This window comes from Lynx canadensis, chromosome F2, assembly GCF_007474595.2.
Source record: "Lynx canadensis isolate LIC74 chromosome F2, mLynCan4.pri.v2, whole genome shotgun sequence".
Lineage (NCBI taxonomy): Eukaryota > Metazoa > Chordata > Mammalia > Carnivora > Felidae > Lynx > Lynx canadensis.
The window spans coordinates 3411795-3433475 of record NC_044320.2 but is presented as its reverse complement, the minus strand read 5'-3'; the positions used below and the strand labels follow the sequence as shown (position 1 = coordinate 3433475).

Genomic DNA, 21681 nt, shown 5'->3' with positions numbered 1-21681 from the left:
ATCCCGTGGCATGATTTACAAGGCCCTTCCAGGTCTGTCCTCTGTCTCCCTCCCTTCACGACCTCGTCACCCTTTTGCTTTGGGCCAGGTCCTCGAAGCCGTCCCTGGTTCCCCAACACACGCAGGTCTCTGGACCACTTGTTCTTTCCGCCTGGAAGCCCCCTACTCCCCACCCCATCCACTCGCATAATTCCCCTTTGGCCTTCAAAGCTCAGGGTCCCTCAGTAGGAGAAAGAAAGCCCTTCTCGGCCCACACTCCCCTTCTGGGCCTTCTCCCCCACGTTCGGCCACTCATGTGCTTGGCCCCTCCCGGCACTTGCTGCCACATATCCTAACCCACCTCACCCCCCGCAGACATCGCCCTTCCCCAGAACTGTCCCCATTTCAGTCACTAAGTATCTACTGAAGACCCACCGCACGCCAGGGACCAGCAAGACGGACGAGCCCAGTGAGCAGTTGCAACCACTGGCCTGGAGGGACACACGCGGGTGCGGTAGGAGCGCCTGGCGGCGCACCTGACCCAACACAGAGAAGCTGAGCACAATCCCCAAGGGGAGAGGAAATGTGAGCCAAGAACTGAGAGAGGCACAGGGCCAGGCAAGTCCGGAAGCAGCAGCAGAAGGAAAAGCACAGGCAGAGGCTCAGAAAGCCTATGGGAGGGACGTGTAACTCAGGGGGAGGGGCACAAGGCGCCACGGGCCCGGATCACACGGGGGAGCTCCGAAGCCACGTTACGGAGTCCAGCCCGGATGGGGCGGGTATGGGGAAGGTGCTAAGACTCGTGGTTAAGAGATGACACGGGCAGATGGGCACTGCGGAAAGGCCACTTGACAGCAGTGTGGGAAGCGGGCTCACCAGCCACCAAGACTTGACAGAGAAAGATGAGCCCATCCGTTGCTTTTGTGACAAACCCTGTAAGACGGTCTCCTTCTGTCTCTGAGGGCCTGCAGAGGCAGACAGGAGCACTGAGGTTCCCGTCAGTAGGGCAGGGGCAGGGGTGGGGCTGGTGAGAGGCGGCAGGGGACAAGGCAGCATCCGAGGACCCGCTTCGGGCACCCAGAAGGATGGTGACGCCCTCACCGAGATGGGGCAACCAAGGTGCCAGCCGGTCAGTGGTTGGCTATGCAGGTTCAGGAAAGGGGTCTGGACGGAGCCACGGCCTGGGAATCAGCAGCATATGGATGAGCCCTGAAGCCAGAGAAGTCACTGAGAGGACAGAGACTGCCTAGAGGTAGCCCGATGGGGGCGGGGGGGAAGAAGGCAGATGGGGGAAGGGAGGAGGGAAGGACAGAGCCTGGCCCTGAGGAATACCACGGAGGGTCGTGTAGAAGCAGCATCTGCAGGGCACTGAGTGTGAAGGGGAGCAGAAGGGGTGTCTGACAGAAGCTGGAGGAGGATGCCCACGAGGACGGGTGGGCCCAGCAGCAATGGCAGACCAAACTGGGTCAGCCAGGGACAACCCCCGCACACGGCAGGTCACAACACCAACAGAGAGGGGGACAGTGGACTCTGCGTGTCTACACGGACCCTTGATGAGGTGTGGCAGGAGGGCCCGATGGCGGAGGGGAGCCCACAGGCACATCTGCAGACCCACCGGAGGAGATGGGCTGCATAGAACAGTGACAGGAGGGCGAGGAGGCCAGACACGGAGTCGGACCCCTCCCGCTGTAACAGCGCTGAGGGCCGACTGCATCCCGGGCACTCAAAACCGTTCCCCTCCATGTCGCAGCCCCAGGCATCGTGATCTGGCCATCGCCCCTGGACTGGGACTGACACCAGGGACCAGTGACGGGCCTCCGTGGGGCAGGACAGGGGGTTCGGCAGCCCTGCTCGAGCTGAACTCAGAAAGCAAGTCTCCTTACCGTTCACAGTAATCATTCCAGTCGTCTGTGGGACCCCAACGAGAGTCACTGGGTAAAGACCAGACTCCGCCGGAAGGGAGAGCGCCGCGGGGAGAGACTCGAAGTCCACGCCGCTGGTGAGGAGCCCCTAAAACAAGCAATAGCAACATGGGACACAGCACAAAGCACCGCTGCCTCACGGGTCCCCCCAGACGCAGGGCGCCCGCCCGCCCACAGGCCCAGGCCACCAGGAGGAGGACGGCAATGCCTGGCCTGCGTGAAGGTCCACAGAGAGCCGCAGGCTTGGTCTCGACGTGCACGTGACACAAACAACCTGGAAACGGGCAGCACTGTGGGTGCCTGAACAATTCCATCTCGATGTTAGCCCTGCTCTCCGTTGTTTTACCAAGTTGGAATGTAAACGTAATGGAAAAAAATAAAATATGTGAACACAGAGAAAAAAACAAAGGATGGAAATACGATCATCCATCAACATCCCTCACTGAATGATCAAGTCATGTCACCATGTGCCAGGCTGTGCTCCACAGGGAACAAGACAGATTCCTCGGCTTCGGGGAGCCGCCCACAACCGTCAACAGCACAGGGATGTCAGTGCTCAGCACTTCTCCTCGGCGCTGTAACAGAGGTCCTACCCAGTGCAAGAGGCAAGAAAAAGAAACTAAAGGCACGCAAACAGTTTACTCGCAAAAACCAAAACTATAAACATAAAAAGCCCTGTGGAAACCACAAGGAACCTTGAACTAACAAGTGCATTTAGCAAAGGCACAAAGTCAGCGTGAAAAAAAGCAAAGGTATTTCTATAATCCAGCAACAAACAAAAAATATTAGAAAATAAAATACAAAAACACCATTAACTAAGAGAACAGAAACATCGACCGCATGGCAGTCGAGCCGATGAACGACGGGTAAAGAGTGCTCCCCAGGCGAGGACACGCACGAAGGAGAGGCCCAGGACCTTTCTGGGGCTTGTCTTCCGCGGTGTCGCGGTCTACGTGGCCCTGAACCTACCAGACCCAGACACGCTACAGGACTGAGCCACTGAGCCAGCACAACGGTGCCGGGGCCCCAATTCTCACGCTGACGGAAAGGACAAGGCGTGGGAAGGAGGAAGGCAGGACAGGGCCCCGTGGAGACTGGCGAGAGCCGGCGGCACCACCCTGAAGTCAGGGCTGATGCAGTCTGTATGTGTATCGTGCACACATGTGCATATGGGCAGGGGTGTGCGCGTGTATGCAAATGTGTGCATGCAGGTGTATCTGTAAGCACATGTCTGCGTGCACACGCGCATGCTTTTCCTCACTCTGTCTCTAGAGAGCCCCCAGAAGCAGACACTCCAGCAACACGGAGCGCACCTAGGCCCAGATCTGGAGCAAAAGCACGCAATGATCTCCATGCAGAACAGAGGCAGTGGGCCAGAGAGCAGGCACAGAAACCAGAGGATGGCTACTGGCTCCAGGCGAAACGTGTCGGCATTTTATTTCTTCTCAAAATAGCGATAAGCAAACGTGGCGAAACGTGGACGGTGGACATTCTAGGAAGGCCTAACACTCTCTGTACCATTTCATATGCTTGAAATATTTCGTTATTTTTCCATTCTGGCCACGATCTCTGGGCTACCTTCTAGTGGCAATTTTTATTTTATTCTTTGTGCTTCCTAACTTTTTATTAAAAAGCACATATTACTGGGGCGCCTGGGTGGCGCAGTCGGTTAAGCGTCCGACTTCAGCCAGGTCACGATCTCGCGGTCCGTGAGTTCAAGCCCCGCGTCGGGCTCTGGGCTGATGGCTCAGAGCCTGGAGCCTGTTTCCGATTCTGTGTCTCCCTCTCTCTCTGCCCCTCCCCTGTTCGTGCTCTGTCTCTCTCTGTCCCAAAAATAAATAAACGTTGAAAAAAAAAAAAATTTTTTTTAAAAAAAAAGCACATATTACTTTTAAACCAGATAAAAATAAAAGCTACTTTTTAAGCCAAAAAAAATCAGGGTGTCAGAAAGGACAGCAAGTATCTGATATTTGAAGCACTCTGGGGAAAATTCTCTAAACAATTATTTCCCGATTCAGGCCAAGAGACAGAAAGTCGCCATTAAAAGGCCTGATGCGAGAGCAAACCCTAAAGCGGGCAGCTTCTTGCACAAGAGGAGGACGACAGTACTCACTCCTGCCGGCCTCCTCTCTGAGTGACCTCAGGGCCGTAGGCTTGACGGTGGGCTGAGTGTCTCAGAGCTCAAATGAATTCTGGAGACCTATGCCTCACGCGGAGAGCCGGCACAGTACCTTCGATAACCACCAGTGGGCCGGGTGCACTCCCACTCTTCCTTCTATTCTCAGCTAAGCCTTTGTCTCTCCGGAAAGCCTTCCTGGACTGTCCACGGGGACCCTGCGGCATCTCGTGCACCCACAGCACTGACCACGGCAGGGACCAGGTCTCCCAAGGGCCCTGCCCGCGGCCTGGTACGTGGCATGAGCACTCAGCAAGACATCTGCATGAAAAGCCCACCTCTTACCCTGAGCGTAAGTCATTCAACTCTGAAGGAAAACATGAACGATCTCAAAACCATCCTTCGCAAGTCTCTGAAAAATTACCAAGCAGTACTATATGCTAACATGCAGCATTAGGTGACAACATACAGCACAAAGCCTACGTGACAACGCACGGCAGCCGGTGGTGACCCGAGGCACCGAGCACTGCTACATAATAACGAGCAGAGAAGACTTGAGAAACGGAACCCGCGTGACGGGTGGGAGGCTCTGCTCCGGAAACAGGATGAATCTGGAGAGACAATACACATCTCCTTCCCACGGACTGTGGAATTGGGTGAGTGGCCCCAGCAGAGACCGCTACGGAGTGAACCTTCAATGCCCTCCACAAAACACGGGAACAGAAAAGCAGAATTCAAAGCGGAGAGAAACCTCACACTGGCGGTGCAGTAACTTCCACTCTTACTCCACACGGCCTGCTCTTCCCTCAGGCCTGGATCGTCCAGCAATAAAGTAAGGCTGATACTGAGCAGTGGACACAATATACACTTCATAACCTGTGCCAATCTCATGGAAATTTCAACATGATTATTTCAAATCTCACATCCAATCGACTACGCTTGGTATGTGTTCAAATCAGAGGTTATCTGTTCACGGATTCAACCACAGAGCACCAAGCACTAAGGACACAGAAATGACAAGACGTGGTCGGTCTTCCTTCACAAAAACCTTATAATCTCTGGCAAAACAAATATAAAAATAGACGCATATCATAGGGCGTGTGTCTCAAACATTAATTTAAAAACTTAGCTTCATGGTAAGCTGGTGTTGAGCCCAAAAGGTCAGTGGTTAGTGATACGTACCATGTTTTCAACTCGGAGTTCAAACGGCATCGGGTTGTAGACCATCAGCTGAACTTCACATACGTCTCCTTGAACCCACTGGAAATCTAGAAACACACACACACACAGCCATGCGTCAGCTGGTATCCTGCATATTTTACATGGTTTCAGATTATCTCTGGCAATTCATCTTTCCAGTGAGACAGTGGGCATTAAGATCATCTCTCGATGAAAATTCAAAGCCAGCGTCACTGCAGCTTTTTCTCGAAAACAAAGTAAGTCACCACTGCCCCTTGGATGCTTCATATCCGCCTTTGGTCACCATCTTGAGCAGGCTGAATTCATGCCAGGGTGTCAAATGCAGCTTTACAAACCTGAAATCAATCCAGACAGCACCACTCCCGGCACAGACCTGTAAGTCACACAGACCTCCACTGACCCAGAGGCTGGTACTTAGGAAGACAGTGATAGTCAACTCCAGGGAGCATACACCATGACCCGCCCCCCCGTCCCCTCTCTAAGAATGTGAGAGAAGATGGTGGCCTCTCCTCCAGGCCACGCCCAGGTCAGCTGTAGTCCAACAGCTGTCGAAGGCAGAATTCTGAGATGACCCCCGAGATCCCCAACCCTGGTGGGTACGCCCTGTGTAATCTTCCCCCCACCCCAAGTGTGAATACGGTGATTAGGTTATGCTCTATAACAAAAGTGAAGGGATTTTGCATAAAGGTCCCAAATCACTTGGCTTCGAGCTCATCAATGGGAAATTGTCCTCGGGAGGGGCTGATCTAATTAGGTAGGCCATTAAAAGGGACCGCACCCCTCCTGGGAGAAAAGAGTCAAAGCATGAGTGGGTGTATGGAGAAGGCCACAGTGGCAAGAGTCCAGAGGGCCTCGAAGAAATGGCAACGGTCCTGGTTAACAGCCAGCAAGAGAGCTGGGACCCCAGTCGTGCAACCACAAGGAAGGGAATGAGAACAACTTGAAGGACCCTGACCCAGATCCTTCCCTAGTCAAGCCTCCAGATGAGGACAAAGCCCCAGATGACACCTGGATTTCAGCCTGGGAGACCCTGAGCAGTGGACCCAGCTAACGCACGCTAAACTCCTGACCCACAGAAACAGCGAGAATATAAATCTCAGTTGTTTTAAGCCACTAAGGTGGTAGTGATTTGTTACAAAGCGACAGAAAACTAAAGCAGTCCCCACCTCCACTCCCCTGGCTCTCTGCTTCCTTTAAGATAACCCGTTCGCAAACCAGAAGGAACTTCGAAATCAATTAACATATGTTGGGCACGAGTCGTGTCGTGTGGGTGTGAGGCACTGGTGAGGAGTTTATCTCATTACTCTTCATCATCACCTCGTGAGACAGGCCTCATAATCCCCATTGTGACAGGGCAGACACTCGAGGTCCAGACGAGTTCGTAAATGCGCCCAGGAATCACACAGCTAGGAAGTGGTGCAGCAGGGCCTCGAACCCAGCACTGGGAACTCAAAGAGTATCTAGAACAGACACTGGTGTTAAAAGGGCTTTTCACAGTAGGTACTGAGATTTACTAGTTAGAATTCTTCAGCTTTCACCGAGCTTTCATAAAGATACCAGTGCAAACACTGCACCCGCCAGGCTGCACGCAGACTAGACCGGCCACGCCAAACCTGTGACACACGGCCCACAGCTGACATCCTCAAACTGATGAAATAAAGAAATAGCCTGCCAGGTGAGTTCATTTTAAAAGTGCTGGCACAACCGTGGGGCGCCTGGGTGGCTCAGTCGGCTAAGCGTCCGACTCTTGGTTCTGGCTCAAGTCACGATCTCACGGTTTCATGGGTTCGAGCTCCTTACTGGGCTCCACACTGAGAGGACAGGGCCTGGCTGGGATTCTCTCTCTCCCTCTCTGTGCCCCTCCCCTGCTCATGCACTCTCTCTCTCTCTCTCAGAACAAATAAACTTCAAAAACAAATAAAAACTCAAAGTGCTTGCACAACCATGTGTTCATCTGAGCCTGCTGTCAATGCAGGGAAGTGGTCAGCAGAGCAAGGACGTCCTCATTCACACACAAGGAGCAGGCCCCGCCAGGCTGAAGGGCCGCCCTCCTGGCCACTTCGCGAAGGAGGCGGCTGAGAGCGGGACTCGCGGCTGCCGGGCTCCAGGCCCGTGCTCTCCTCGCTGTGTTGCCCCACCACGCTGGCCCCAGAAACCCAGGCCTCCTCCGACCTGCGTCCCGCCCCTCCTTCCCCGGCCCCTGGCCGTCAGGCAGAACCCGCCAGGACAGGCTCACAGAAGCCATCCTCCGGGGCGCACCATGCCTCCACAGGGCCCTGCAGCAGCAGCTCTGAACCCACGCCGGGCGCCTTCCCACAGCCAGTGAAAACGTCAACTGTTTTAACAGGCTGCTCTGCCCGGCCACTGAGGGGCCGTCTTCTCTGTCATTGTCAGAAAATCATCATTTAAAACCTCATTTTCTGGGGCACCTGGGTGGCTCAGTCGGTTGAGCGTCCGACTTCGGCTCAGGTCACGATCTCACAGTTCGTGGGTTCGAGCCCCGCGTCAGGCTCTGTGCTGGCAGCTCGGAGCCTGGAGCCTGTTTCGAATTCTGTGTCTCCTTCTCTCTCTGCCCCTCCCCTGCTCACGCTCTGTCTCTCTCTGTCCCTCAAAAATAAGTAAACAAACATCTTTAAAAAACACTTTTAAAAGTCATTTTCCTGGGGTTCTGAAAGGAATCATTTAAACTTGCGTGGCCCCACTCTATAAAGGTAAATCTAAGATAAATCACTGGTGACCTCACCAGTCACGTGACTATTTTTTTTCTGAAAGAAGGAGATCATCTCTCCCAGCCTCAGTGTGTCAGACCACACGGTGGAGGCCCTTCCTCGAGATTCCCCCCCAGAAACCGCGGAAGGGACAGCCACGGATCCGGGCCCTGCCCGCCCTGAGCCGCACCACACTCTGTCCACTACGCTGGATGACGCACGCGGCAGGACGCGCTCCTGAGCCCCCGCTGCATCCCCAGCACCTAGCGCAGCGCTCGCCACAGCTGCCAGGGACCTTCGGAACATCCCCTCGCTCGACCCTCACGAGAGCCCTCTGCGTGAGCCGCTCCAGTCTTCCGCGTGGCAGCAGCCCGGGGAAGCGCGGTCTCGTCTGAGGCTGTGCCGTGGGAAGCCGCGAGGCCAGGCTGTGGCCCGAGGCCACGTGACAGCCACGGCCTGCCCGGGCCACCACACTGCCTCTGGGGCGGCGGCCGACCTCAGCACTGAGCCCGGCCCTGCCACCGTGTCCGAGCACCCATCACACAAACCCCCCGGCCCTGCCCGCCGTGCCCAAGCCCGGGGCATGTGTCACAATCGGCTCGGCCCAGAGCTGAACTGGGGCAGCAGCGACGCTGGCAACAAGCAGAGAGAAAGATGGGTAAGGTCTTCCAAGCTGGAGCGCAGCCGGTCCCAGAAACTGCCCCCCCGGGGTTTTTTGTTCCCGAACACTCTACGTCCCCTGCTGTGATGATGGCTCCCCCAATTATACGCAAAGATTCATTTATAGAGATGGGAGTTTTAGGTTAAAGATATGTGATTCTTCAAACCTCTAGGCAGGTCTTCGCTGATGAGTGTATTGCCAAAAAGATACTGGAAGCCACAGAATATAAATTACATATTCCTACCCGTGGGTATTCAACAAATAACATGCATTTTGGCCGAGGCTTCTGTGATATTTCAGAAAAACCCTTGCATCATCCACGGAATTCATCCTCAGCCCAGATGAGCGGGTGCTTGTCACTGCAATGAGGACCCACATGATAAGGATAATTCCTGGGCTTTGACTCGTAAACCTTGGCCGGAGACTGGGTCCCGCACTCGCTGGCTGTCCGGCCCGGGGTAGGTCATTCTTACTGACTCAGTCTTAATCTTCTCCCTTGTCAATTGGGGATATAATGCCTGCAGCATCATGCAATTATGCGAATCACTGGAAAATGCTTGTTTAAGCTCTCTGCAACAATGCAGGGCATTATTTTCATAAAGAGAAGCCTCAACAATTTAAGACTGGAGAGGAAAAACTAAAGAGGCAGGACTGGCTCTAGAGGGGACTGGGGGAGGGGTTGGAGCCACAATCACACAGGCCCAGGCTGAGGTGATGGGGTGGGGGAGGGGGTTGGCTAATGCTCTGCTGTCACCAGGTCAAAGCCTTCATAATTTCTGAACAAGGGGCCCCACAAATCATGCAGCTGGTCCTGAGAAGGAGTCTCATGCTTCCAGGCCTCCCAAATAACCTCTAGAAATTCCTCTAAACAAAATGGGTGACAGTTTCCTAAAAACATTCTTTCGTGGAGAGAGCTCATGGCCAACTCCAACGAGACCGAAAAGAATAGCCAGAGACTCCAATGGCCCAAGGGAGTACAGCTTCCACTGCGACTGCCTGAAGACGAAGCCCGCCCACCATCAAGAGCCAGGAAGACACAGCCTGGAACTGGACCCCAGTCTTCCACCTCCAAAGAGGTCAAAGGAGGCGTTTCCGTGGGGAAGACAGGCCCCGCCCACGGGAGCCCCGGGCCCTCCCCGGTCTCCCCCCATGTACCCTGAGCCCCCCTGCTTCCTCTAGTCCTCCCAAGCCTGTCCTCCAGAGCAGGGGTGCCTGGGGGGCGGGGAGGAGGGGCAGGAGAAACTGTCTCCAAATCAACAGACTCCAACTAGAATGTCAAAGACAAGCTTTCACCACAAACGCCTGTTTGGGGGGGGGGGGGTCTCTCCCCAGTAACATCCAGGAAACACTAGCAGCTGGTCACTCATTCACGTTAAGGAACATTTACCGGTCTCTGCTGGCTCCGTATCAGGTGCCAGCCCCCGCTGGACAACGGGAGGGAGCTGGCGGCACAGACCCCACCACAGCCCCGGGCTGCCACAGATTCAATCACCAACGCGAGGGGAGCCACGTCACCCGGCACCGCCGCCGCCACCAGGGAGGCCACCAGGGGCAGAACGGCCTCTGTCACCCCCATGCAAGGGCCACCGTGGCAGACCCGACGGCATCCGGCCGGCAGGGAGTGGGGGGAACGTGGTTTTCAGGCTTTCGGCGCAAGCAGCCCGGCGAGGAGGGCGGGCAGCAGCATGTGGCTCCTGGGGAACATGCCCGTTGCCTGGTTCTCATTCCCCTGGTGGTGGCGCAAACGGAAAACACTCCAACACTGTCAGAGAAGGCTCAAGACCTCATCGTCTTAAATATATTTATTAAAGCTACGCAGTCAAGAAAGGCCAGGGTTCCAAAGCCACAGAGGAGGCTGGTTTTTTCCACTTCAGCCCATCTCTGTTTAGTTAATGGCGCTAATTAAAACTAGCCATTATGTTATTTATTGGTCCACCTACTGGTACTTTCTACTGCTTGAAATTGCTACTTAACACTTCCCTCCAGCTTGTACCTACACCTCACGACTGCAGAGGCCACGACTACCTCGGCACCATTAGAACCGCAGGGCCCCAGCTGCCACATGCCTGGCAAGTAGGAAACCTGAGGGGAGTTTATCGATGGGTGAACGACTGAACCAATGGGGACACACACGCACACGCGCACATACACAGAGACTGTAGTGTGCTTCGCGCTTGGGATCCTGTTTTCAGAAACGTATCAGAGGGGCACCTGGGCAGCTCAGTCCACTGAGTGTCCAACTTGAGCTCAGGTCCTGATCTCACGGTTCGTGGGTTCAAGCTCTGCATTGAGCTCCCTGCTGACAGCGTGGAGAGATAAACTTAAAAAAAAAAGAAAAGAAACTGGGGCACCTGGGTGGCGCGGTCAGCTGAGCATCCAACTCCTGACTTCGGCTCAGGCCATGATCTTACAGTTCAGGAGTCTGAGCCCCATGTCACGCTCTGTGCTGACAGTGGAGAGCCTGCTTGGGATTTTCTTTCTCTCTCTCTCTCACCCTCTGTTTTTCAAGGACACGATCCCGTATTTCTTCCTTTATTTGCTTCTTGTTTTAAATAACGAACCACCAGAGCCTCCCAAACCATACCTTGCTCCCCAAGAGACATCACCACCACCAAGGGAGCCTCTAGGACGCCTTCCGAAGTGTGAGGTTTCCCTGCCCCCAGCTGGTCCAACGCCTACTGCTTGTCCACGCTCAGTAGGAGAGTCAGCAGGTACCGCTGGTGACAGGCCTACCGTTTCAGACAACCCGACCTACACCTCATCTTGTCATTCAACCTCTCGTGTGTTTACGTCCTGCCTGCCCACACTGAGCGGGACACCAGCAGAGGGCAGGGGCTGGTGTCATCACTCACTCGGGCCCCTGCCACATGTGCTCTGTGCTCGGCAGAAAACCGGAGGGCACCGGCCTGCTCTAAAAAGATGTGGACTCAGGTTTTCGCTCTGCCACCTGGGAGGTCATCACTCTTTGTTTCTGCAACTATAGAAGAAAACTAACACTTACTTCTTCCAGAAACACTAGGAAAACTGCATGCGCTGAAGTGTGACACCCTCAGATGAAGGTGGAACAAAGAAATGCCGGCCGTTACAAGAAAGCACGGGGTCTGTCGAGTACCCCCGGCCCAGGTACGCCCTCTGACTTAGGAACAACTTCCTCTCCGACAAAACACTTCGGTTTTAAGGTGTTCAGATAACTAACTGGGAATAAGGTTTATTATGAGATCCATACAGATGCTAAGAAATTCTAGTGCCGGTATTCACGTAAGAACTCTTCACTGAGACCGTGTGGCGTGCATAATGCTGGCACTCTGGCCTTGAGCCACATGGTGCAAGCCAACAGGCACGAAATGCGCCAGGAGCCAAGGCCTGGGCTGAGTTCTTCAACAAGTCATTCAAACTTTCTGGCTCTCAGTTTCCGCATCTGTAAAATGGGGTTCATAATATCTACCCCATTCCTTCCAGCATCCGTGCAGCACCCTTCCAGCGGCTGGTGGGAGGAGAGCGGGTGAACAGACGGCAGGGAAACAGAAACAGGTGAGCGCGTACCTGAGGACTATGAAGAGAACCCAGCCTCACGGAGCGCTGGGAGGGCGGCCCCAGCGGTGCAGGGATCAGAGAAGACCACTCTCTCTGAGGATGGCACGGGGGATGAGCCCCGGGCAGAGGGCGTAGCCGGCACAAAGCCCCGAGACCGCAGCTAGACTGTAACATTCCAAGGACAGCAAGGAGCCGTGCGGCTGGGTGTGAGGACAGGGGCAGTAAGAGGGGCAGCAGCAGAACACAGAGGCAGGCCACGGACAGTCCACGCTGCAGGGTGGGGGTGGGGGTAAGTGCAGCAGGACCCCTGTACCCTGGGAGGAAGCTCCTCATGGAGTCAGGCTGCCTTTTTGCTACCTTTAGGGTACAGATTAAGAGGAGGAGTAAAACAGGAGAAGAAAGCAGAGAGCAAAAGCTTCTCAGGTCTCGTGTTGAAACTCCTCAGAGGGAATCAGCAATGACCCACCAGGGCCGCGCCCGTCAACCCTTCAGCTACGACACTGTGACACACAGGCTCCCGTGTGGCAGCGCTGGGCACCATTATGTCAAGACGTAAGGGGCCCAAGGAAGGGGGAGCTGGCGGAGAACGAGACCCGCTGCTGGGCCAGGCTTTGGAAGGACAGAGAGGGGGCACCCGAGCCTGGGTCTGCTGCGAGGAAGGAGATGAGCAGACAGGGCTGAGACCCAGGGGGAGCTTGGCGCACAGAAAAGCACGTTGGAGAGTCTCAAGAATGACCGCTGACCCTTATCTATCCCTGAAACACAGCTCACCGGTCCTTGCTGGGCCACCAGACGTCTTGGCATGGGCATCCGCAGCTCCGGCACAAACAAGGGCTCAACAGAGAAAGGAGAGTGCTGCCCCTACCCCAGTCCAGCCCAAACCTAGGTCAGCCTCTGATGGCTGACGATTCCCAAGTCACTCTGGGCTCCAAAGATCACTCTCTGGTCGTCTGCCTCAGTCTAGATAACGCAAGTCTGCCCATTTCTAAAACTTCCCCAAAACTCACCTTTGATGGAATCAATTTTAAAAACTCAGATCTAGGGACGCCTGGTGGCTCAGTTCAGCATCCAGCTCTAGATTTCAGCTCAGGCCATGATCTCACAGTGCGTGGGATCAAGCCCCACATCAGGCTCCACGCTGGCAGGCAGAGCGTGCTTGGGATTCTCTCTCCCTCTCTCTCTGCTCCTCCCCCATGTGCTCTCTTCCTCTCTCAAAATAAATAAATAAGCGTTTTTTAAAAATAAAAGTAAAAGACAAAACATCAGATCTAGGGGCAAAGGTCTGACGCTGGCAGCAAATGGGACGAACTGACACTGACACGGAGCATACACACACACACGCACGAAGGAAGCGGAACGTAGAAAAGCCGACGGAAGCCGGGCGGCAGGGCACAGCCAGGAAGCCAGGATAAACGGGCCTACCTATTTTCTTGTTCCGCTCTTCTCCACGGTTGTGTGCGATAATTGGCGAGTAGATGAAGGGGCTCTTGGTCGACACGTTCTGACCCAGCAAGCTTTTCATTTTCTGTGGCCGGAGGCTGGCGGGAAGGTTCAACAGCTTCACACGCCTGTTGTTTCAAATGGAACAAAAACACTTCAGCCGCCTTGTTAGTGTGGCCTCAGCATAAATACTGCCAAACCTCATGTGACAGAGAAACAACAAACCAAACAGCAGAAGGAGAAACACGCTGCACCTGACCTCAGGGGACCGTGCTCCCCAGGGCGGACAGCAGTCACGCCCTCGGCCAGCCCCCGGGGCCAGGAGGACCCGGCCGAAATCTGAACTGCACCGCTTGCCAGCTCCACGCCTGGGGACAAGTGCCTTGCCCTTTCTGCACCGGGCCCCTCGTCTACAGGACGCGCACGGGGCCCTCCCCCACAGACTACTGGGAGGCTTCGAGTCAAGGCTCCGGTACCTGCTGGGCGGCACAGGCTGGCTCCCTGCCACCTGCCTCCCCGCTGGTGGGCGCACCCTCCACACGGAGGAGCCCCTGACCGTGAGAGCCAAGGGTGCCAGGTACAAAGGCTGATAGTGCCGTCTGCTCTCCTGAGGAGGAGGGCTGACTCCCCAGCAGCACAGCCTGTGTCTTAAGCTGCTGTCCCCGCTGTAGGTGTTCGCTCACAGCCACTCACGCTCAGGTCGGTCAGCTACCGTTTATCTGGAAGTGGCCGAACTCCGCAGCCTGAGCACATCCAGACCCCTGCTCCCCACTTCTTACACATCACCTCAGTTAAGCATCCCAACCACCCTCCCAGCTTGGGTTCTATCACTATGCCCTCCACGTCATCAATCAGGTAACTGACACGAGAGAGACTGCAAGTTACCCCAATCACACGGCCTAAAGCTGTGACACCACAGGAGGTGCTATGCTTTTTTTTTAATATGAAATTTATTGTCAAATTGGTTTCCATACGACACCCAGTGCTCATCCCAACAGGTGCCCTCCTCAATGCCCCTCCCCCACCCTCTCCTCCCTCCCACCCCCCATCAACCCTCAGTTTGTTCTCAGTTTTTAAGAGTCTCTCATGGTTTGCCTCCTTCCCTCTCTGTAACTTTTTCTCCCCTTCCCCTCCCCCATGGTTTTCTGTTAAGTTTCTCAGGATCCACATAAGAGTGAAAACATATGGTATCTGTCTTTCTCTGTATGGCTTATTTCATTTAGCATAACACTCTCCAGTTCCATCCACATTGCTACAAAAGGACATATTTCATTCTTTCTCATTGCCAAGTAGTATTTCATTGTGTATATAAACCACAATTTCTTTATCCGTTCATCAGTTGATGGACATTTAGGCTCTTTCCATAATTTGGCTATTGTTGAAAGTGCTGCTGTAAACATTGGGGTACAAGTGCCCCTGTGCATCAGCACTCCTGTATCCCTTGGGTAGATTCCTAGCAATGCTATTGCTGGGTCATAGGGTAGATCTATTGTTAATTTTTTGAGGAACCTCCACACTGTTTTCCAGAGCGGCTGCACCAGGTTGCATTCCCACCAACAGTGCAAGAGGGTTCCCATTTCTCCACATCCTCTCCAGCATCTAGAGTCTCCTGATTTGTTCATTTTAGCCACTCTGACCAGCGTGAGGTGGTATCTCAGTGTGGTTTTGATTTGTATTTCCCTGATGAGGAGCGACGTTGAGCATCTTTTCATGTGCCTGTTGGCCATCTGGATGTCTTCTTTAGAGAAGTGTCTATTCATGTTTTCTGCCCATTTCTTCACTGGATGATTTGTTTTTCGGGTGTGGAGTTTGGTGAGTTCTTTATAGATTTTTGGATACTAGCCCTTTGTCCAATATGTCGTTTGCAAATATGTTTTTCCATTCTGTTGGTTGCCTTTGAGTTTTGTTGATTGTTTCCTTTGCAGCGCAGAAGCTTTTTATCTTCATGAGGTGCCAATAGTTCATTTTTGCTTTTAATTCCCTTGTCTTTGGAGATGTGTCAAGTAAGAAATTGCTGCAGCTGACGTCAGAGAAGTTTTTCCTGCTTTCTCCTCTAGGGTTTTGATGGTTTCCTGCCTCACATTCAAGCCCTTCATCCATTTTGAGTTTATTTTTGTGAAGAGTGTAAGAAAGTGGTCTAGTTTTATTCTTCTGAATGTTGCTGTCCAGTTCTCCCAGCACCATTTGTGAAAGAGACAGTCTTTTTTCCATTGGATGTTCTTTCCTGCTTTGTCAAAGATTAGTTGGCCATACTTTTGTGGGTCCAATTCTGGAGTCTCTATTCCATTGGTCTATGTGTCTTTGTTTGTGCCAATACCATGCTGTCTTGATGATTACAGCTTTGTAGTAGAGGCTAAAGTCTGGGATTGTGATGCCTCCTGCTTTGGTGTTCTTCTTCAAAATTATTTTGGCTATTTGGGGTCTTTTGTGGTTCAATACAAATTTTAGGATTGCTTGTTCTAGCTTCGAGAAGAATGCTGGTGCAATTTTGATTGGGATTGCATTGAATGTGTAGATTGCTTTGGGTAGTATTGACATTTTAACAATATTTATTCTTCCAACCCATGAGCACGGAATGTTTTTCCATTTCTTTATATCTTCTTCAATTTCCTTCATAAGCTTTCTATAGTTTTCAGTATACAGATCTTTTACATCTTTGGTTAGGTTTATTCCCAGGTATTTTCTGATTCTTGGTGCAACTGGATATGGGATCAGTTTCTTTATTTGTCTTTCTGTTGCTTATTAGTGTATAAGAATGCAACTGATTTCTGAGCTAAGCCTGCCCCTCCCGCCCCTGTGCACCTTGCGGATCCACCCCAGCTAATACGCCCTTGGCCAGATCCCATCAAAGCAGCACCACAAGCCTGGCAGTGTGCATGTAGCCCAGACAGGGGCCACACCACTCCACAGTGAGTCCTGCCCCTGGGAGAGGGGAAGATAAGGTACACACCAGTCTGACTGTGGCCCCAGCAGTGGGCTGGGGGCAGACATCAGGTCTGACTGCAGCCCCGCCCACCAACACAAGTTACTCCGGAGAGCACAAGGGAAGTGCCCTGCAGTTTGGAGCCACCGCAGGGACTACCCAAAAAGGCACTATGCTCTTAAACCACAGCACCTGTGACCCTCCATGACCAGCTAGGCAAGTGGGGTTAGAATCTGGAATGTTCCAAGGCCAGGCACTGACAGGACAGGGTGGAGGTGGGACGCTGGGTGGCCTGGCAGCGACCCTCCCAGCACACCTGCCCTCTGCACGTGCAGCACCTCCTGGCAGGAAGGGAAGGCCAGCAGGTTGTGAGGGAGCCATGGGCGTCCCCCTGGGACTCCGCCCAGGTCGTGAGGGAGCCATGGGCATCCCCCTGGAACTCAGCCCTTTGTTTGTTTCTCATTTCCTTTCAGCACCTTCAGGACGTTGTTTTTCACATATTTTTTATCCCATCTGTTGATGGGCGTTTGGGTTGTCTCCGTGCCTGGGCCATTGTGAGTAATGCTGCAACGAACACGGGGGTGCACATGTCTCCTCGAGATGCTGTTTTCACCCCCTTTGGATCCATACGCAGAAGCAAGATTGCTGCATCATATGGCGGATCTATTTTTAACGTTCTGAGGAACCTCCACGGCGGGTGGACTGATTTACATTCCCACCAACGGCACACAAGGTTCCCTCTTGTCCACATCCTCTTGTCTTCTTGACGACAGCCACAGTAACAGGTGCACGGTGATAGCTCGTTGTGGTCTCGATTCGCATCTCCCTGATGACGAGTGACGCCGAGCACCTCTGTGGTGCAGACACACAACAGGATGTCATTCAGCCACGAGAAAACGCACGCTGAAGCAGTGCGCCAGCCTCCAGCTCTCTCCCCTCCACCACGCGGCGATCCGGGAGGCCAGATACTGGCACAGTGGGGCACAGGTGTGGACGCAGGCTCCGGGTCACCGAGTAGCCTCAGAGGTCACCTGCCCTGGAAAACTGCCCGACTTGCATCAAACTTCATGTGAGACATAAACCCTTGTTGTAAGGGCTCATCTCTCCGAGATTCAGGGTTAGTATTTCTGCCACAGCGCAGGCTAACCCACATTGACTAATAAAGACCCCCGTGTAGAATCGGCACAATCAGTGCCTTTCTCAGCTGGAAGGAATCTCAGATACCTAGTGCAATCCTGTCCTATGCACAAGTATCCCTACGGCACGTAGTGGTCTCTCACAACTCCCCCCGGCCCCCACCGTGGACTGTCACAGCCACACGCATGACTGTCATCATCCATTTTCCACAACGATCCAAGGGAGGAGACAGAGCTTACAAACCAAAGTGCTCCAAGCCAAGGATTCTATCTTGCACACTTGCTCTGACTCCCCTGTCTCTGCATGCACCCAGTATGCTTTATTCATACTGGATCAGAACCACTCACAATTTCTTACCTGTTTCAGTTCGGCTGTGAGCTCTCCAAGGACAGGGCACCTGGGCATCCAGTGCCCGGTAGCTCAAGAAACACTGAATGAATCACCTCCCAAAGCTGAATTTCTAACTCAGCTTCCAAATCTTTCAAAACTATAAACTCAAGCCAAAGCAGTTGATTACCAATAGTGGCAAACCCTAGCTGTCCGCAAGCATTCAAAAAGTTACGTGCCACACTACACTGGGACTAAGGTGACCAAACCTCAAGACTGGCCAGGGTGCTATGCCTGGTATGGATCTCATGTCCAGCCAAAAGCGTTCACCTGCAGGTAATTCTCAGGCTGCCCCCTGAGAAGCATACCGAGGTGCGCACAGACCCTGACCAGAGTCTGAAGGAACCACCAGCTATTCAACTGTCATGGATTACGTCATCCCCCTGCACCTCGGCCTTTCCACCTGCAGAACAGGAAAACAACCGCTACCTGATAATGCTATGGGGAAAGAGGACACCTCCTTTCCTAGTTCCACGCCTCCGTGGGAAGGGCTGTCCTCAGAGTAATGGTCCTGTCCTCGCTCTGCCCCTCCCTCACTCCTCCTAAGGCAGGTGGCCAATTCGGAAGGAGAACCAGCTTGTGCAATGCTCAGCACCTTCTCTTGGGGCCTGCCTGCAGAGGGCACACACTGCAAAGAGGTGTAGTCACCGGGCTTTGTTAGACACTGGGGTGGCATCATCTGGCCAGACCTGGGCCATGCCCCTCACTGGATCTTCCGTCTGCCTGAGACCAGTCTTTGTTTCTACTGATCCGAACTCAGGCAAAGACGGAGAAGTATCTGAAGTGATATATTCAAGCTGTAGCAGGCCACTTTTGAGGACTAAGCAAGCTCCTACATCTAGAGCACCTGTAATAGTGCCTAACACAGAGTGGGTTGCAAAAGCCTTTCTCTTCCCCCCCTTAAAACAACACTTGTTTACCAACAGACACCAAAGCCCCTGGTGCAAAGACTCCAACACTGGACTGGAATAAAGAAATTAAGTTCTGGTTCCAAGCCTGCTGGGACCAGACTGGTTCCAAGACTGCTGAGCCTTGGACCAAGCACAGTGTCGTGTTTATTTACGTGTAAAACGATTCTGTTTTCTTACAACACAAAGAGCTCTCCACCCCATGCCATAGTCACCACCTGAAAACGAGATGTCATCTGTGATTCTACAGGATTCCTCTATACAAGCACAGAAATTCCAGAGCTCATTAAAGGTTTCTATAATAGGCAGAAGAGGGGCGCCTGGGTGGCTCAGCTGAGCATCTGACTCTTGATTTCAGCTCAGGTCATGATCCCAGGGTCGTGGGATTGAGCCCTGCCTCGGGCTTTGCGCTGAGTGTGGAGCCTGCTTGGGATTCTCCTTCTCTCTCTCTCTCCCTCTATCTCTCTCTCTCTCCCTCTGCCCCTCCCACCTGCTCACTCTCTTGGAAAAAAAACACAGAAGTAAAAAATAAACTAAAATTAAATATGCAAAGGAATTCAGAGAAGGAATTCTATGGTCAGCCAGAAAAGTAGCCCAACAAGCAGTCACAGCATTCATTCATAACTCAAAACTTGGCATCAAATGTCTTTTTATAAAATGTGTCCTACGGAAGAACAATTACTGAGCCCTTGACCTAAAGGAAACATAGTTCATTTAGCAGGAATCACTGCAAAACTAATAACATTACACATAGTCTGTGAAGCCGCCAACAGGAAAGCAGATTTCCAGGGATAAAGTGTCCAAAACAGGGCTCATATTTAGAGATTCCACTTGGAAAATGCCGACCTGTCAAAGCCTGACTGACTGTGGCTGATGGGGACCATGCAGGGCAGCGCAGAGCACCCCCTGGGATCGCGACATGAGCCACACCAACGACAGGAAGCGGGGAAAGCTGCCGACCTTCTCTTGCTTGGTTTTGACTCCATCTACCTTCTTCACAACAGAAACCTATCTACGAACCTGCCGGGGACCTCTGCACGGAGGGGCAGGGACTAGAGCAGCCACACGTGCCCCACACTTGGCCAAACACGACCAACACGGCTGGAAAGGGCTCACGTGCCGCCACGGCAGCGACACGTGAGCACCACAGTTCTCACGATCCCCACAAAGCACTTGTGAGATGCGTCAGGGAGGTTATGCGTGTGGCCATCACACAGAGAAAAGATGCTGGGCAGAGGCTGGACGTGATGAGGTCCCAGGAGCCGAGCCCGGACTGGGATCTGGGAGGCTGACTGCCCAGCTTCATCAACCAGAAAAACAGCCCCAACTATCATGGCCTCTAGGCCCCTTTGTGAATAAATACCTGTAACCCTTCCTCAAATAATACAATTAACTTTAAGTTTTAGGGGCACCTGGCTGGCTCAGTCGGTAGAACATGCAACTCCTGATTTCGGGATTGAGAGTTTGAACCCCATGTTGGGTGTAGAGATGACTTAAAAATAAAATTTTTAACAACAACAACAAAAAAAAGTTTAAGTTTTAAAAGTACCAAAGCCACTCAAAGCCCATTCTGACTGGAGGGTTTGATCCTTATCAACTAGAATACCCACACGAACTCTAGAGCTCTTTCCCAGACTAAAGAAGTCCAATATTAGTTTCTCAGAAAACAACCAGCAAATCCTCCCCCAATACCGCCCCCAGATGAACCCTCACTATTTACTGTAAATGGCGGCTAAGCTTTACTACCATTTCTTCCTTAATAATTCGCAACTTCAGGACGTGAACACTCTACAGGACTGTTAGTGGCCTTTGTGTACATTATCATTTTATGGAGATTTCTAGAAGGAACAAAACAAGAGGGCTTCTAGTTTTCATGGGACTTCCTCTGCTCTCACTCTGGGCAGTGGGAACCAGATGTGGGTTTGGCAGCCTCCTGCTTGACCATTCGGTGTGGGTGTGGCTCTTGCCTGACCACGACTGAAGCCCCAGCATTCACCACTGGGCTGAGCAGCTCAGGCACTCAACAAATATTCGATCAACTGAAATTTAGAATAGAATTACAGCAGAGGGGAGCCTGGGTGGCTCAGTTGGTTAAGCGGCTGACTTCGGCTCAGGTCATGATCTCACGGCTCGGGGGTTCGAGCCCCGCATCAGGCTCTGTGCTGACAGCTCAGAGCCTGGAGCCTGCTTCAGATTCTGTCTCCCTCTCTCTCTGCCCCTCCCCCGCTCACGCTCTGTCTCTCTCTGTCTCAAAAATAAGTAAACATTAAAAATTTTTTAATTGGGGCGCCTGGGTGGCTCAGTCAGTTAAGCGACCGACTTCAGCTCAGGTCATGATTTCGCAGTCCGTGAGTTCGAGCCCTGCATCGGGCTCTGTGCTGACAGCTCAGAGTCTGGAGCCTGCTTCCGATTCTGTGTCTTCCTCTCTCTGACCCTCCCCTGTTCATGCTCTGTCTCTCTCTGTCTCAAAAATAAATAAATGTTAAAAAAAATTTTTTTTAAATAAAAAAATAAAAATTTTTTAATTGAAAAAAGAATAAAATTACAGCAGGGATATCTTTTGGCCCCTTTTGGTGGGCTAACTTGCATCACATGACTACTTTAATCACTTCTGGGTGAGCCCAGGTCACGTGCCCATGCCACACACAGCAGGTAAGTATTTCCTGTAAGCTGATGAGATGGTTTTACTGTCAAGGACGAGGCAAGTTCTCAACAGACGTAAGGGCTCCAGTCTTCTCTTCTACAGCTGAAGCCAAGCCCACAAGG

General features: G+C 52.8%; 1 protein-coding gene across 4 annotated transcripts in view; it reads right to left on the bottom strand.

Annotated features, from left to right (window-relative positions):
- The window catches only part of TRAPPC9 (trafficking protein particle complex 9), a 575975-nt gene that overhangs the window by 436128 nt on the left and 118166 nt on the right, over window positions 1-21681 (bottom strand). For all 4 annotated transcript variants that reach the window (XM_032592000.1, XM_032592002.1, XM_032592001.1 and 1 more), the window contains 3 exons: window positions 13543-13688; window positions 5200-5285; window positions 1863-1989 (listed from right to left, as the gene is read on the bottom strand). In XM_032592000.1, the coding sequence (XP_032447891.1) occupies window positions 1863-1989; window positions 5200-5285; window positions 13543-13688 (359 nt within the window). The remainder of the gene's footprint in view (window positions 1-1862; window positions 1990-5199; window positions 5286-13542; window positions 13689-21681) is intronic.